General features: G+C 38.7%; 1 protein-coding gene across 2 annotated transcripts in view; it reads left to right on the top strand.

Moving 5' to 3' along the window:
• The first annotated feature begins 60 nt into the window (after positions 1-60).
• The window catches only part of LOC111867744 (protein RCC2), a 29,665-nt gene continuing 13,835 nt past the window's right edge, over positions 61-15,890 (top strand). For both annotated transcript variants that reach the window (XM_023857864.2, XM_023857865.2), the window contains exons 1-7: positions 61-375; positions 4,035-4,122; positions 8,124-8,267; positions 8,631-8,762; positions 10,678-10,766; positions 12,278-12,392; positions 14,349-14,515. In XM_023857864.2, the coding sequence (XP_023713632.1) occupies positions 157-375; positions 4,035-4,122; positions 8,124-8,267; positions 8,631-8,762; positions 10,678-10,766; positions 12,278-12,392; positions 14,349-14,515 (954 nt within the window). In that variant the 5' untranslated portion in view covers positions 61-156. The remainder of the gene's footprint in view (positions 376-4,034; positions 4,123-8,123; positions 8,268-8,630; positions 8,763-10,677; positions 10,767-12,277; positions 12,393-14,348; positions 14,516-15,890) is intronic.

The following is a 15,890-nucleotide window of genomic DNA, read 5'->3' on the forward strand; positions in this document are numbered from 1 at the left end:
GATTACACACGCCATCTAATGGTTATAAATTAAAAGCAGGAATTCAAAATTTTTTCGCGAGGTAGCGTTAAAAGTCGTAAAGGAGAGAACAATAGAATGAGCGATCGATAATTTTGTTTACACGGCGTTTGATGTTAAAAACTGTTAAATTTGAACATGTCTGGGAAAAGGAAAGCTGAAGATGTTGGTGAAGAATCTGATAGAAAGCAACATAAGATTGATAAAAAAGAAGGAATTGAAGATACCAATGTGGAGGAAGAAGAAAACGGCGAGACAGAGTCTCCTCTTTCTTCAGCGAACAATGACAATGAGAACGGAAGTCAGGATGGATTTGCTTCAGCCGGTACTTGTGACAAAAAAGACGTCAGAGATGTGGCAAGTTGAATATAATTATATGTGTATAGATCGTGGTGCTGGTTGCATTACTTGCTGACAAATAGGTGTTTGAGTATACAGGTTTTTTATTAAACAAATCTGAGTTCTTTTTGGACACTTCATCTACCACCTTAAATGGTGCTGTCAGGATTCAGTGAGACATATTTCGCACTTTTAACCTAATACAGAGAATTACATGCACATCGCATCTTGTTTAATATTCCATTAATGCGTCTGTTAAACGTGCCGCTCATACAAATCCTCAGTACAGTACTACTATGGCTGCAAGTTCAACTCCGTTTCATTTTGAAAATTCAGTCAATTCTCTTAATATTTAGTGTCAACTGTGTTTCTGGTATGTTGTTTACACGGTGCAGTATGTTTGGATAGGATTTCAGTCAGTACCAATGTCAAAATTGTGTTCTTTACAGATGGTTTTTGTTTGTCGCAGTGTAGTGGTTACCACCGATATATATTCAGGATGTCACAGGTGCGAATTTAGACTTAGAAATCGGCTCACCTGGCTGGGGTTTGTCTTGTCTTTATTGGTCATTTCACGCTATACTGGGGTAGTATCTTAAAATATGCCGGAACCACTTCTACGCCCTTTCCAAGTCATTTATAATCATTTATTTCCCATTCAACGATCTGTAACCAATATTATTGAAAAAGTGTGTTTAAAAACAAAATTATGCTAATGTGAAATAATACCGGCTTTGTTGCAGTTACTGGTGGGATGCGTTCAGTTGAAAGGTACGTTACCTTTTTCATATAGCAGAGAATCATATTTCAGGTGTATTAAGTTGGTGATGACAATTTATTATGAATAGATGGTGCAATGAACATGTTACTGAGGTATATTAACACTGTGTTGATCCTAATTCATTATGAGCAAAGTATGTGGTCTGCTAATAAGGATATATTTGTAATATGATATTATCTTATGTCTGCATACTGTTGAATGATTACATTATAGTTATTGGTATAATTTCTTATTTCATGTATACAAGTGAGCTGCAGATCAGACAGCCTTGAATGTAAGAGGTTCCTTGTTCATTTCTCAAATAGATTGACAATTTCTTACTTTCAGTCCAAATGGGAGTATGCTTGTTTACATCTGGTCTTGTGTGTATTCTTTTTTTGTAATGAGGTTGTATTATTCATTCACTTTGAAAAGTCTTTGTTTCTCCTCTGTGAACATATTTAAGTATGAAAACAGAGATTCTTGCAGATGTCACTGTAAGATGTAGCCCTTGGTCCAGAGACTCATTTTTGTGAGGTACACATTTCAAATCTCCACTGAGACATCAACTCTCCTGGCAGGATTTATGGTTTTACTCAGTCATCCCAGGCAAATGCCAGGATAGTGCCTTGATTCAGCCAAATTGTAGGCTCCACATGTAGGAAAATATGAACACTCATTCCACCTCATATTTATTTTTCATTAAGTTTCTGGCGCTGTATACTCTATCCTGGAATTATACTAGCTGAGAATGCTTCTTTTTAAACAAAAATTACTGTGTGTTTTCAGAAACCACTTTACATCCAGTCTGTCTTATATTATGTAGGATTTGAGGTTTTCACAGCAGTGGTTAAGATGACTGCTTGCTAACTGCTTCATGCTGGTTTCTTGTTGGCTTATTCCTTGACCCTGAATATGGCGGGTTAGAATACCTCCACCATAGCCCTGTGAGTTGTAGAAGGTGACGAAAAGAGAATCCAGTGCCAGAGTATATAACTGGGCCACCCTGTCAGTAGGGGACATAAATACGGGGACCTGGTCGTCAAGCTTGGGTACTGGACACAAGGCTGATAACCTTGCTTTGTAATGAAATTGAAAGAAGTGAAAACCGGATGCAGAGTGGCAGAATCATCTAAGGAAGGCTGTGGCTCAAAATGGACGTCGGCAACACATTCCTTCAAAACCTTGGTTGAATGTCAATAGACTATGTGTCATTATATCCCAAAATATAGAACTCTTCACCTTGTAGTAGATTTGAGATTCTCTTCTTGGATATGGTGCCATGTAGTCTGATACAAGTTCACATGTGTATCGAAGGAATGTACTGCCTCCATCTTCAAGGCTGAAGAGTAAGCCAAGCAAGCTGCAAGCTTAGTGAGGTTGCTGTCTTCTTGTTGCTTGGCTCAGTCTTTCATCCAGAAGATGCAGGCAGTATGTTCCACCAAAACAAAAGCAGACTTTACCTGTTTACTGATATCACATCCCACCTTATTGTTTACTTGTTTAGGGCCATTATTTAGACCTCCATCCATTTCTGTAAAACATTCAGGACTATATTCTCATGATCATGATCAGACTGCAGTTATACCTGAATTAAAATGGCAGGTTATTTCCTGTAAATTGGCCCATAACATGAAAACATGTGAGCCAGAGAACTATCTTTCCGCAGTCTCGTCGTTAACCCCTTGAGTGCCATTGTTGATTATACTTATCCTCTGTGCCTGATATTTGCCATTTAACCGTCAAGCAAATATTCTGAGTACGTACTCAGCCTGTGTCATAAGCTGTCAGTGGTGGTTGAAGTATGTCTTAAGCACTTGCAAGCTCACAGAAAAATTGTCATTGCCCTGCCATCTCGTAGCAGAGAATCAAAGTAACTGAAGCAATATACCTCCAAATATTGTAGTTTTCACTATAATAGTTGTTTCTCCCAACTGAAGAATTTCATAGGAGCTATACAGAATGTTTTGCAACCTGAAACCAGCTGCTTGGTGGCTTAAAAAATCGTGCAACGTAGCACATCTCATGGCCTGAAAATGACTGATATATTATGCTGCATGAAAGCTTAGACTGTCTGTAGTGTCTCTAGAATACAACTCATCTTAGTAATTTCTAAAAGAAGTAATACTGAAAAATTGCTGTTAGAAATGTATGGTACAGGGCCATTTAAATATTGCTGCAGTGTACAACTAGTATGGGTTGAAATGCCAGCTTAAGGGGTTAATATTACTACTGTCAATAGTTACTCCTGGTGATAGATACAGAAGGTTGCTGTTCCGTCGGTGTCAAGAAAAGTTCATTTCATAGATAAAAGCACATATATCATAACATTTGCAAAGTAAGAAAAAATATGTTTGACATATGGATTGTTTCGAGACTGGCATTAAAAGGGCTATAAATGAGGGTAACATTTTTTAATGGATATTTGCAGTTTTGAACTTGCTGGTTATGACCTGTAGTTTTTTTAAAGTGACCTAACATTGCTGTAACACAGAACATGCATTTAAATATACATATTTGACATCTTTAAAATGTTCATGCTGCTACTGATGTGCACACTGCTTATAATGGTATAGCAAAATATTGGCTTTGAAATGATTTACAGTGAAGTGGAGACTGTTTGTCTGTATGCAGAATGTGGCTTGTAAATAAGAAGTTGTCTAAGAAAATAATCCCCATACACATACTTGTACATACTCAGAAACATGTAAACTGAAGATGTGCAGATTGAGTATACTTGTATTCATTTCATGTTTTCATGTATGTTTAGTAACTACAGAGCAATGTACTGCATTACACACCTTATCATCTTGAAAATCTAAATTTTGAAGCTCAGAATATCCACCCTCCCACTGCCACTATTGTGAGATTTATTCTTAACCGCAGAAAGTTTGAAGTTCTTGTTTCTTGTCAACAGAGAGTTAAAGGCCCAGATGACTGTGGAATGTTCCTGATATGTGGTGGGACTAATTGGGATCTCACAGGCCGGAAGAATGTTCCAAAAGGTATGTGTCATGAAGCTACTCCAAGTTTCTTTACAATTGTTGTAGCATTGTCCAAATTTATCAATGTTCTGTTGGATTTGAGGTTCTCATGGTGGTGACTATGAGCAACATGGTCTTCTGGCTAGAAATCCTGCCATTTAGTTTTGAGAAAGCCCAGTGTTTTGGAGCAATATATTACCTCCATCTACAGGGTCAGAGAGAGCCAAACAACTGCTCACCTTGATGCCTACTTCTGCTGCTTTTTGCTTTGGCCCTGTAGACACAGGCAGTATGTTCCTCCCAGAAGTCAGGCTTGCTCTGAACTATATAGTATTGGAACCCAGAATATCATGCTGTTTACTGATGTTCTGATGAAAAAGAATACCATCATGTGCAACCCAGAGATATGCCATTGGGGGATGAAATTATTGCATATGTTCCAGTAAGTGAAGTATTTTGCACCATAGTTCAAGCGGTTAGTCACTGGCTTCCCACTGTGGCAGCCTGGGTTCGATCCCGGGTCTGGTCAAGTGGGATTTGTGGTGGACAAAGTGGCGCTGTGGCAGGTTTTCTCTGAGTACTTCGGTTTCCCCTGCCAATCTTCATTCCACCAGTTGCTCCACAATCACCCTCACCTATCATCTGGGGCTGGTAAAATAGGCCAGAAGTGGCCGCAGTACAAGGGACTTAGCCCCACCCCAATAGCAATAATAATAATATTAAGTGAAGTATTTTTATGAAGATCTCATCAACCACAGATGCTGTTTGGTTAAGAGGATGAAAATAGACTCTTAATGGCATTGATTGTGGTTCTCAGTACAGGAACAAAATCTAAATCTTTGAAGTAGAATTAAAAAATTCAACTATGCCAGCACCAAAGACCACAATGGACATGGTCTTAGGCCAGTGGCATCCAGTTCCCATTCCCATAATCTCGTTCTGACCATCTTAGTGGTATCCTTCCATTTGCTTCTTGGTTTCCTAGTTGGCCACGTACCAAAAGGTTGTGTCACCAAAAGTCTGCATGTCTCCAGGTATTTAGGGTAAGCTATGTCTGAATCTTCTGTGAGGGTGTGTTATCATCAGGTAGTCGCACAGACCATGAAATTATTATTAGAAAATTACTAGGTTCTATTTTCAGCATGCACTGGGAATCAGAGTTGCTGTACCAGAGAAACTGTTGAACACACTGTATTTTTCTTCTACAGACATTACCTACTCAGATTTTGACTTCATAGATGTTTTGGACAGATAGTAACTGAAGATACATTGAATAAGTATATCAGTTTGCCAACCAAGAATGATCTTGGGGTGAGAGAAGACTTAGAACCCTATACCAAGAAATGGTTTTGTATTAATAATGTTAACATACAAATCAAACCAAAACTTAATAACCAGACCACTGCTAATGGCATATTTTCTCTTTCATGGGAGATAAAATTCCGGTTTCTTGTATCTTCACATGTTTTCCTTTTTTGATTGGCCAATTCTTTCCTCTCTTCTTGATATCCCATACAGTACCTGGTTGAACCATCTTGTTGTAGGTAATCCCATAGGTCTCTCATTTAAAACTTCATTCTGAAGCTCTTCTTGGAATCTTTATTGTGTCAATTCTTCTTACAAGGCCAAACCTCTTCTAATTCCATAAACAAATTTTGGATTCCAGCTTCTCTAAAAGTTTCATTTCTTACTCTGTGCCATGTGTTTCCCCCAGTATGTCCTATGTTTTGGCATTAAATAATGCAGTTGGTTTAATATATACTCCATAAATTATTTCACATTGTTTGGAGATCCCTCTTTTCTGTAATATCACTTAGAAGTGTTTCTTATTTTTCTATTGATCTAATCAGTTTTTCTTCTGAATTTATTGCACATCCCAGATGCATTTCTACACCTCTTCAACCACTGTGTGAACTTTTGGTCTGATGTTTGTATGAGGGTTCTTTGAAATTCTTATAGTCACTGTCTTATCATTACTGATTTTCAGTCCACATTCGTTTGTAGTAAGGTTCCAGTGATTTAGTCTGCCTTTTGTTTCCTTTTGTTCACCTCTGGATCAGTATGTCATCTTTAAATCACTGCACTAACTTTATTAGCAATTTCATGCATCGAGGCAGTAAACAAGGTTGGTGAGAGGATGCTGCCTTAACTCATTCCACTGCTTTCTAATTTTATTTTAACAGTTTTTACAGTTGTATGTTGTCATCACTATTGTATAAGATATTGTGATATTTATAGTTATCTCAAGCTTGACCAATGTGCAAAATATATAAACACCTCGCGATCAAATACACGCAAGGCAACAATAGAAGAATCGCCGTTTCTCTGCAACGACCTGTAAACAGCCTTCAGTTGAGTGCATTGCAGAAAGAACAAGAACAAAGGATGTTTTCTTTGTAGCCCGTGTGAAGTTTATTTAATGTGTATATATATACAAGTAAGTACAGTGACCACATATTTGTCAAATGCCCAGTGTCAACAATGAGTGAGAAGTGCTATTCCCTTGTAATTACAGTAAAGTTTCATTTTTCTTAGTCATGGTTGCCTCATTTGTTTACCAAATCTCATGATTCTACTGTGACATGATGCTTGAAAGCCAGAATAGTTCATTGCTAGACAACGGCTCGCTAGGCACATTTCCGCAGCAATGAATAGGCTTGTGAAAACGAAACCATTGCTACAAAATTAACACATGTTTCTGCACCACTGGATAAATATAGAATAGTAGAGGAACTGTTGGGGGTGGTGGCCTATATTTGGTCATCCCTGATGTAAGGAAAGGGGACATGTATATTCAGCAGCCATTCACTCACCAGAGAACTCAAGAGTTCAGTAATTGAGTTGAGTGTTCAGCTGTGGAGTGTTAACCAGCATACAACAGAAGCCAAAGAAGTGACCGATTGGTAAATCAGAACCAAGTCAGTCAGTAGAAGAGAAGATACTCATAGTCCAGTAATTAATGGAGGGAGTCTTAGACAGCCATTGATTGTAATTAAGAGTGATTGTAACAGAAGGTATCAATAAATCTAACCGTCCAATCCAGAACCCATTATTATTAGTCACACAAACGCCTAATACATGACAATATATGTTGTCACATGTATGAGTTTGACTGTAGACAGATTTTAGATTGATCAGATTTATTGGACTCTTTGATAAAATACGTGACTACACTTTACAGTTCACTAATACACATGCATGCACATGCGCGCGCATACACACACACACACACACAGTGGTGGACGTTCCCTTCCTCTGCGTTCCTGACCAGTCTCTGGCCTCAGCTACCAGCTTTTCACAGCAACAAATCACAATGACTGAACTGCAGCAATCCTCTAACTCGCTGACTGACTGGCTAACTCAGTCACTCATCAGCCAACTAACTCAATTCATCTGACTCTCAGTAACAAACTGTTGCTTTTCATGGTCATTGTCTAGTAACATCAGTTGTCTACTTTTTGTTTATATCTTCCCCGGAAATTCTGAGCTTCCTCTGAATTGCAGCCCAAGAGATCATACAGTACGTGATCACCATTGTGAGAACCCCAAATCCAGCATAAACAAGAATATATTTGGAATAAATGCCATCATTTTCAGAGTTTAGAGAATGGTCACTTAAGTAAGTTTTAACATGTCCATTAAGACTGTTAGGACTTCTTTAGTGATACTGTAAACATTGTTATTTACATCTTAAGTATAAAAATGCAATGCATATACTCATTTACAGACTGACCCTCCCTAAGCCTTCCCTAATTATTGAAGCAGTGTCCATTAGTTGTTTTGCAATAGCAACAGCATTATTGCTTGATTTGCGTTGCAGTTTATTATAAGAAACCACTTTTCTGCTTGATATAAATAATTTCATTCTGAGTTGTTTCCATATTTCAAGAATAAAGAATAAAGTTTCCCAGATTTAGATATAACAGATATACTCTTCAGTTTCCAGTTCAGTTCATTTCTCTGTTCTTCAGATTTTATTGAATTTTGTTTTTATCATTTTTTTTGTACCTCATTTTGCCCAGGTACAAAAGGAGCAACTGGGCGCAATCTGTGGTCCCCACACCGTTTTATGCCATTGAATGGTGTGAGGGTAAGACTTGTGGCATCAGGGAGCAGTAGTGTTCACAGTATTATTGTCACAGAGGAAGGGAAGGCTATGAGTTTAGGTAAGACTTAGCAGCACCCTTCAAATCAGAAGATAACTTAAGCTCTTTGATTTGCACTATGTACTCTTTGTACGGAGAAATCATTAATGAATGCAGTGTGATGTTTTGCGTGTTGTACCACCTTTGGAAGGAAGATGCTGTAAGAATATTCTGTAGATGTGTTATTAACATTTAATATATATTGATTACATTATATGAAATATCCTTTTCCATTAAGTATGGATTGCATTTAAAGATGACCACTCCAGTACAGTAGAAGGATGAATTGAATTGGATTATTAAATACTTGAATAGCTTTATTTTCTTAATTGTAGTTTGCATTACTACAAGCATGTTGTTAGAATGAGTTTATTAATGCACCAGGTCGTAATGAAAAGGGACAACTTGGCGTTGGTGACACAAAGCGCCGAGATGTTCCAACTGTTATCGAGGCTTTGAAAGATCATAATATTGTTGGAGCGGCATGTGGGAAGAATCACACTTTAATCCTGACAGGTAAGCTCTTGATTTTGGTTGCCTTACAGACATACCTAGATGGTTTGCCTGTTCCATGAAAATGTTCTGTTAACTCCTATGCTCTCCTTGTTAACACTGTTTTTATCCCACACCTTAATAAAAGTTTTGCATCATTGTTCAGGACTTGTGTATGTGAAGTTTTCCAGTCACCGCACCATTCTTCTTGTTTCATTATCATCACCATTTCATGTTCTGTTTGATTGGTTCTTGTGAATGTATTACAGATTCATTGGTTGGTGTTTTGTAAAATACCACATACAATTGAATGAATTGCTTCATTGCCAAAATGAAAGATTAGAACATTTTTTGTTGTAGTTAGTTTTATTGGCTGCATTGAGTTATACCTCCACTCCTCCATACATCTTCATGGCTTGATGCTTAATTAAGCACAGGGACAGCTTTTTCTTTCTTTCTTTGTGTGCATCTCCCCCATACAGCAGTTCCAACATGTGTCTGGAAACATATTTTCACGATGTGAGGCATGCTTAAATGCATGGAGGGTCACTTCAAGACCCATCTATGAAATAAGGTAAATTAATGTGGAAACGTGCACCCAGAATTATTGGCTAACTTGGGTCCGTGCAAGATAGCTCTGCAGACAGGTGTGACAGTAAACTGTACGCACCATACTTTGCTTGTTACGGATTGGAACAGCACATGCCCCAAATATTAGTGCATGAAATTATTGCCAGAAGGAACGACTGCAAATTTTGCCATCTTTTAATAATTTTGTGAGGGATAATGGGAAGTTAATCCAGCAGAGCAGTTAGCAGTAACTGTAAGTGCTTTTCATATTCATTCTGCATTTGGAATTGCATTTAATTTTTTTTTTTTTTTTAATTTAGTATTAAAACAATTCGCTTACAGGGGGGGCACACAGTAGCATAGTTGGTTGAGGCACTATGCTACAAGCCGGAAGGTGGCGGGTTCGTGTCCCAGTGAGGTCATAGGATTTTTTCAGTTGACCTAATTCTTCCAGCCACACTATGGCCCTGGGGTTAACTCAGCCTCTAACAGCAGTGAGTACCAGGAATCTACCTGGGGGGTAAAGGGCAGAACCAGTTCATGAAGCTTACAGCCTCACCGCCATCTATGAGCCAGTTGTCTGGAAAATGCGGAAGCCTTGACATCTCACAACCCTATGGGCCTTCATGGCCTGTTAGAGGGGTAGCTTTTTTTTCATTGTACAGTCCACAGGAATGAAAAAGAGGACAGGCATGAAACTAAAATAATAAAGAATTAGTACCTACCTGTCAGCTCAGTTGAGAACTTGGGTATGTGTTTTAGATAATGTGTCACTGTGTGGAGCTGGAGAAAACAGTCACATGCATCACTGCTATTAGAATCCATATTACATACTGCTCGTTTCCCTCCAGTAATGAGCAAGAATGGCACAGTCAGTATGGTGACTGGCTATAGGCTGGATGGCTGAGGGGTAGGAGTTTCTTGTCTGGGTAGGGGAAAGATTTTTCTCCTCTTTCCACTTCATCCCGACCAGTTCTGGGGTCCACCCAGCTTCGTATCCATTGGGTACCAGGGCAGTCTTTGCCCAGGGTATGAAGCTGACCACTCATCTCTGACTAGTGCCGAGGTCAAGAATACACGTAACTATGAATGCACTCCCCCACACATCTTCATGGCATAGTGCTTAAGTAGTTAAGCACAGGGACAAGTTGCCCTTTACCATAGTTTTCCTTTAATGAATGCTGATCTATACTAATTATCCACACACTTCTGATTGATGATATAGCAGCAGGTTGTTTTCCCCTCTTTAGACCTCATCCTATACCTAAAGTCACACGAATGTGTAATCAAGTATTCCAATAATTTTTCTTTCAGCTCTGAGTGTAGTGACAGGCATATGCAGAACTTTGGCTGTGTTTTTGTTGTACAGATCTTGGTGTTGTGTTTGGATGTGGAGACAACAAATTTGGGCAGTGTGGTGTCGGGAACCAGAACCCAACCATACTTACTGCTACTGCGGTGAGTGTGCTTTGTTTTTAGTACTTGCTTTGTAATGCAGAAGAGCCATTGCCAGCTCAGGAATTTTAGAAACCAGTACTGTAAAGAAAAGTCAGATGTTGTTCGAGACTTCAAATATTAAATATGGATGCATCAACTTCTAGTCTATGCTGATGATTTTAATTTATATGGGCAAAAACAAAAATACCACAAAGAAGAGTACAGGAGTTCTATTAGACACTATTAAGGAGGCTGGTCTAGAAGTGAACAAAGAGAAGACTAAGTGTATATTCATGTCTTATCATCAGAATACAGGACAAAATGAAAGATCTCTCATAAATTCTATGAAAATGTGGCAAAGATTGAATATTAGGAATGACAGTAACAGATGGTATTTATGAGGAAGTTAAGAGCAGATTAAGTTTATGGACTACTTGCAACTATCCAGTTCTAAATTCTTTTGTCTTCTCATCTGCTGTCCAAAAACATAGTGATAAAATTATACAATGCTATCATTTTACCTATAGTTTTGTATTGGTGTGAAACTTGGTCTGTCCCACAAAAGGAAGAACATAAATTTAGGGTATTCAAGAACAAAATCTTAAGAGGGTGGAAGTGTCAGGTGGTTAGAGAAAATTGAATAAATGGAGATTCATAATATGAATACTCTACAAAACATAATGATGATGATCATGTCAGTTATGTGATATGGGCATTGGGTGTTGCAGGCAAGGGAGAGGTCGGAAATGTATGTGAATTTTCAGCAGCCTCAAGAGAAGATAGTTCTCAGAAGACTAGGTGTTGATGATAGAATATAGTAAAATAATTCTTAAAAAAACTGGAGCAGAGGTGTGTTGACTGGATTGATGACTAAGGATAGGGTCCAGCTGTGAGCTCTTGTGGACACAGCAGTGAACCTTTGGGTTCCATAAATGGGGCGGGGGGGTCTTTGAATATCTGAGTGACTGTTAGTTTCTCAAAAAGACTGTGTCAGTGAGGTGATTGGTTTGTTAATTAATTTTAAATGTTACAAAACTTAAAAGTTATAGTGTGGAGATTCAGGGAGATGCATAGGTGAATTGTCAGTTTCACTCTTTGTGAAGAGACATCAAGAGCCTATTATACATGAGACTTGGTGGACTCCAGGGCTATTTTGGGTACAGTTATGAAGATGCTGTTACTGGGATTCAGCCTCAGGTTGGTAACTATTCAGAATTCATGTGAGGTTCAGCATCATGTTGCCTGCAGGTAAGAAGGTGGATGGAGATAAAGTTTATCAGTTTACCACTCCATGTTATGTAGGAGAATAAAATGAAAAGATTACATGAAGGACCAAGTTTGAGGGCAGATATTGAAATTGAAATGGATCTTTGAAATATGAAACATGGGAGGTGAAGTGGTTTCACGTGGCTCAGGATATAAGGGTATGGGTAGATGGCTGGTCTCAGTTTTAAGAAATGTAATTTGTTTTAGATATTTTACTGGGTTGTGTATAGCTGTCATCTTGACTGACATGGTTTCTCTATGCCCAGATCAGCTACAAAGGTCCTCCAATAGTGAAACTGGGCTGTGGGGCAGAGTTCAGTATGATCCTTGACTGCAAGGGTGCATTGCATTCATTTGGGTTGCCTGAATATGGACAGCTTGGTAAGTCATCATGCCTTGGAAGTATGCAGGACTTGCTGGTGCAGGACTCCCTCACATTGTGGGGACTGTGGAGCAAAGAGCTTGGTTTGTTGGGAGAACTTTACACAAAACTATCTCATCTGTTTTTAGAATTCTGTAAGCATATTCCACTTTTGAAGGTATGAATGAATAGAAGCTTGAATGAAGATGTATAGCCATTTATTCAAAAGCTAACATTGCCCTAATCACAGGAAAAGCGAAAGTTTTGTGATCAGAGTTACAGAAACTGTATAATTGTATAATTTTGGGTTACTGTTTTTGAGGATTAACATGTACAAACCTCTTTTGCCAAGTCAGTCCATGTGACTTCAGTCACCACAGGGAAATGGCTTTCTTCAGTTTTGTGCTATGTAGCATGTATCCTTTGAAAAATTTGAACCTCTCTGTCAGGACTGTTAAGAAATAATATGGTCAGCATCACTGCTACATGGCCACACAACTGTATGCAATGTATAGAATCAGTTGCAGATTCTCCCCCAGGTAATTCCTTAATTGGTGAGGCTGATCTTCTTGTAAATTGTTCTGGACTCGTAACTGTATTGCCATGTGTGCATGCATGTGTGTAATATTCCATGGTATTGATATTCCAACTGGGGAGAGACCAGGAAGGTCCCTCAGGAGTCATCATTATTTAGGAGTACTCTGATGATAGACAATAAATGCATAGCAGTGATCTAAGACAATGACATTTCAGAATAGACTGTTCTACTTAACTCTGATAGAGACATCTAATGTATATTTGTAAGCCTTTGTATTTCAAATGTTTTTTTTTTCTTGCTAGTGTGGTGGGACTAAGTCCCTTGTACTGCAGCCACTTCTGGCCTGTTGTACCAGCCCCAGATGATAGGTGAGGGTGATTGTGGAGCAATTGGTGGAATGAAGATTGGCAGGGGAAACCGAAGTACTCGGAGAAAAGCTGCCCCAGCGCCACTTTGTGCACCACAAATCCCACTTGACCAGACCCAGAATTGAATCCGGGCCGCCATGATGGGAAGCCAGCGACTAACTGCTTGAGCTATGGCGCGACCATTTCAAATGTTTATAGCGGCCTACTCCATGTAAAAATATAATGCTTTTTCCATTAACAATTTAGCATTAGGGTGCTGAAATATAATATTAGTCCTTTAATTTTCTGCAAGGAATATAACTAATTTTGTAAACATTTTGAGACCTACCATCTTAAGATATTTCCATTTAAGAAGTCTGTATTTCTCAAACCCTTGGAAAACTTCTTTAAAAGTATCTGCTTTATTGGATATGGACCCTCTTATAGGAGGTTGGTCCCATACATATCATTATATATCCTTATAAGAGACATCTTGAGTCATTACATTTCATAATACATGACTGAGTAGAGTAGTAAGGTCCTTGAAATTCAGCAACATGTTGCACTTGATGGTCCCCTGCAATTCACCATTGCTGTAGCATTTTTATATGTGTTTTTGAAGGGGTTCTTTGTTGCAGTGACTGCCTCTGTGATCTAGTGGTCCGCATTCCTGGCTACAGATCCAGAGGTCCAGGTTCTATTCCCGGCACAACCAGATTTTTTCTGAGAAGTGGGTCTGGAACGAAGTCCACTCAGCCTCGTGATGATAATTGAGGAGCTATTTGAAGGAAATAGCGGCTTTGGTGTAGAAAACCGAAATTAACAGCCATGAGGATTCGTTGCACTGACCACGCGACACCCTCTATCCGCAAAATTTGACACTAAATTTCACGGACAAGTGGTGGTCGCTGGGTCAGTATAGTTCACTTGCGCACTAAAATCATGGAGTCTTTGTTGCAGTTAAGGGGTCATTTATGGACGTTATTTTGAAGTTTCTGTTTGTTTATTTTTTCTTGCAGAAGATGGTGAGTATGCCAGTCAAGATGTTTGCTTAAATTGTGTGGTATCATTAACCATTTTTATCTTTTCAGGTCACAATACAGACGGGAAGTACTTTGTTACATGCAATAAACTTGGTTTTCACTGTGAAACAGCTCCAAAACGCATTGTATTCTACATTGAGAAGGCAAAAGATGGTCATATCACCCCTGTGGAGGTGGTGGAGATTATAGATTTCTCCTGTGGATCGAACCACACAGTGAGTAGTACTATTGTTATGTTCATAGTGATTGATAATATACCAGATATGCAGAACTAGCAGCCAAGATGAGAAGCACGCAGGTTGTATTAAATGTCCACATATCCCATAATTTTCGCATTACAACAAACAGCTGTTGACCTTCTGTGGCATATATGTTGTTTAATTTTCACCATTACATTTTACTCCTTATATTTTTGTTTCCCTTCTGTTCTTTTTGCTCTAATATTATATATGAATACAACAGTGAGACTTCTGATGCTTTATGAATGTTTTTTTTTAGGAAACTTAATAGGTACTAGCAGTGCTTGAGGTGGAATGAAAATAGAACCGGGATGGTTTTCCCCTTTTAACAAAAAAGGTATTGTACAATGCATTTACTGCCAAAGGAGTAATGGGATACTTTTAAGCCATTTAGAAAGGAACCGGGATGCCATCCCGCTGCATACCGCCCCACCTCAAGCCCTGGGTACTAGTGTTAACAGATGGCCCATGTGACTGTAAAACTTTATGGCCATTTTGTCTGCCATGTTAGTACTGCTAGCTATAGAAATTTGTCAAAACAAACCCAAAATTTAACCTTAGAAGATTTTCAGATATTTTCTTTAGAAACAAAACCAAAGCCTAACCTTTTCAAAATGGAAGTAGAGGCCTAACATTTTAAAAACAAAACAAAAAGTCCAGCCCTGTGGGCATGGTGTTGGAGTCAGATTCTAAGCTTAGGCTTTGAGCTCCTCTTCACAAGTAAACTTATGAGGTTGGCAGCTCTAATGTATTGGACAACGTAATAATAAATTCTGAAGGTACATGGGTTACCCGTTAATGCCTAAGTACCAATTAGTATTATAATATTATCTTTATGAAGCGTACTGTAGTGTACTGAGTAAATAAGTAATAGATTATTGTATAAGATTTGAGGTTTTTATTTCACTGAGTGTTAAGACTGGTGTCTTCACATTTGGGAGATTGATCTCGCTCTCTTTTTCTCTTTCTCCCTCCCTCCCCCCTCTCAAGTTGGAAGAGAAAGAGGTACAATCTCCTAGTACTTAATATTCTGATTAAAAGTGTCATGCATAATCGAGTTTGCATAATTTATAAGTCAGTACTGGAAAACTGTTGTTTTCATCCATATAATCTGTGCCTTCAGCCTTATCATGACATTCATATGTAAAAGACAAAAAAAAAAGGTAATCCCTGTAGCAGGCCATGGAGGCCCATAGGGTTGTGAGAAGTTGAGGCTCCCACATCTTCTAGACAGTCGGCTCACAGATGGCTCTCAGGTTGTTGGCCTTGCATGCCAGCCGCCCTTTACCCCCAGGAAGATTCCTGGTACTCATTTCTGTTAAGAGGCTGACTTGACCCCAGGGTCATAGTG

This window comes from Cryptotermes secundus, unplaced genomic scaffold, assembly GCF_002891405.2.
Source record: "Cryptotermes secundus unplaced genomic scaffold, Csec_1.0 scaffold80, whole genome shotgun sequence".
NCBI classification, from domain to species: domain Eukaryota; kingdom Metazoa; phylum Arthropoda; class Insecta; order Blattodea; family Kalotermitidae; genus Cryptotermes; species Cryptotermes secundus.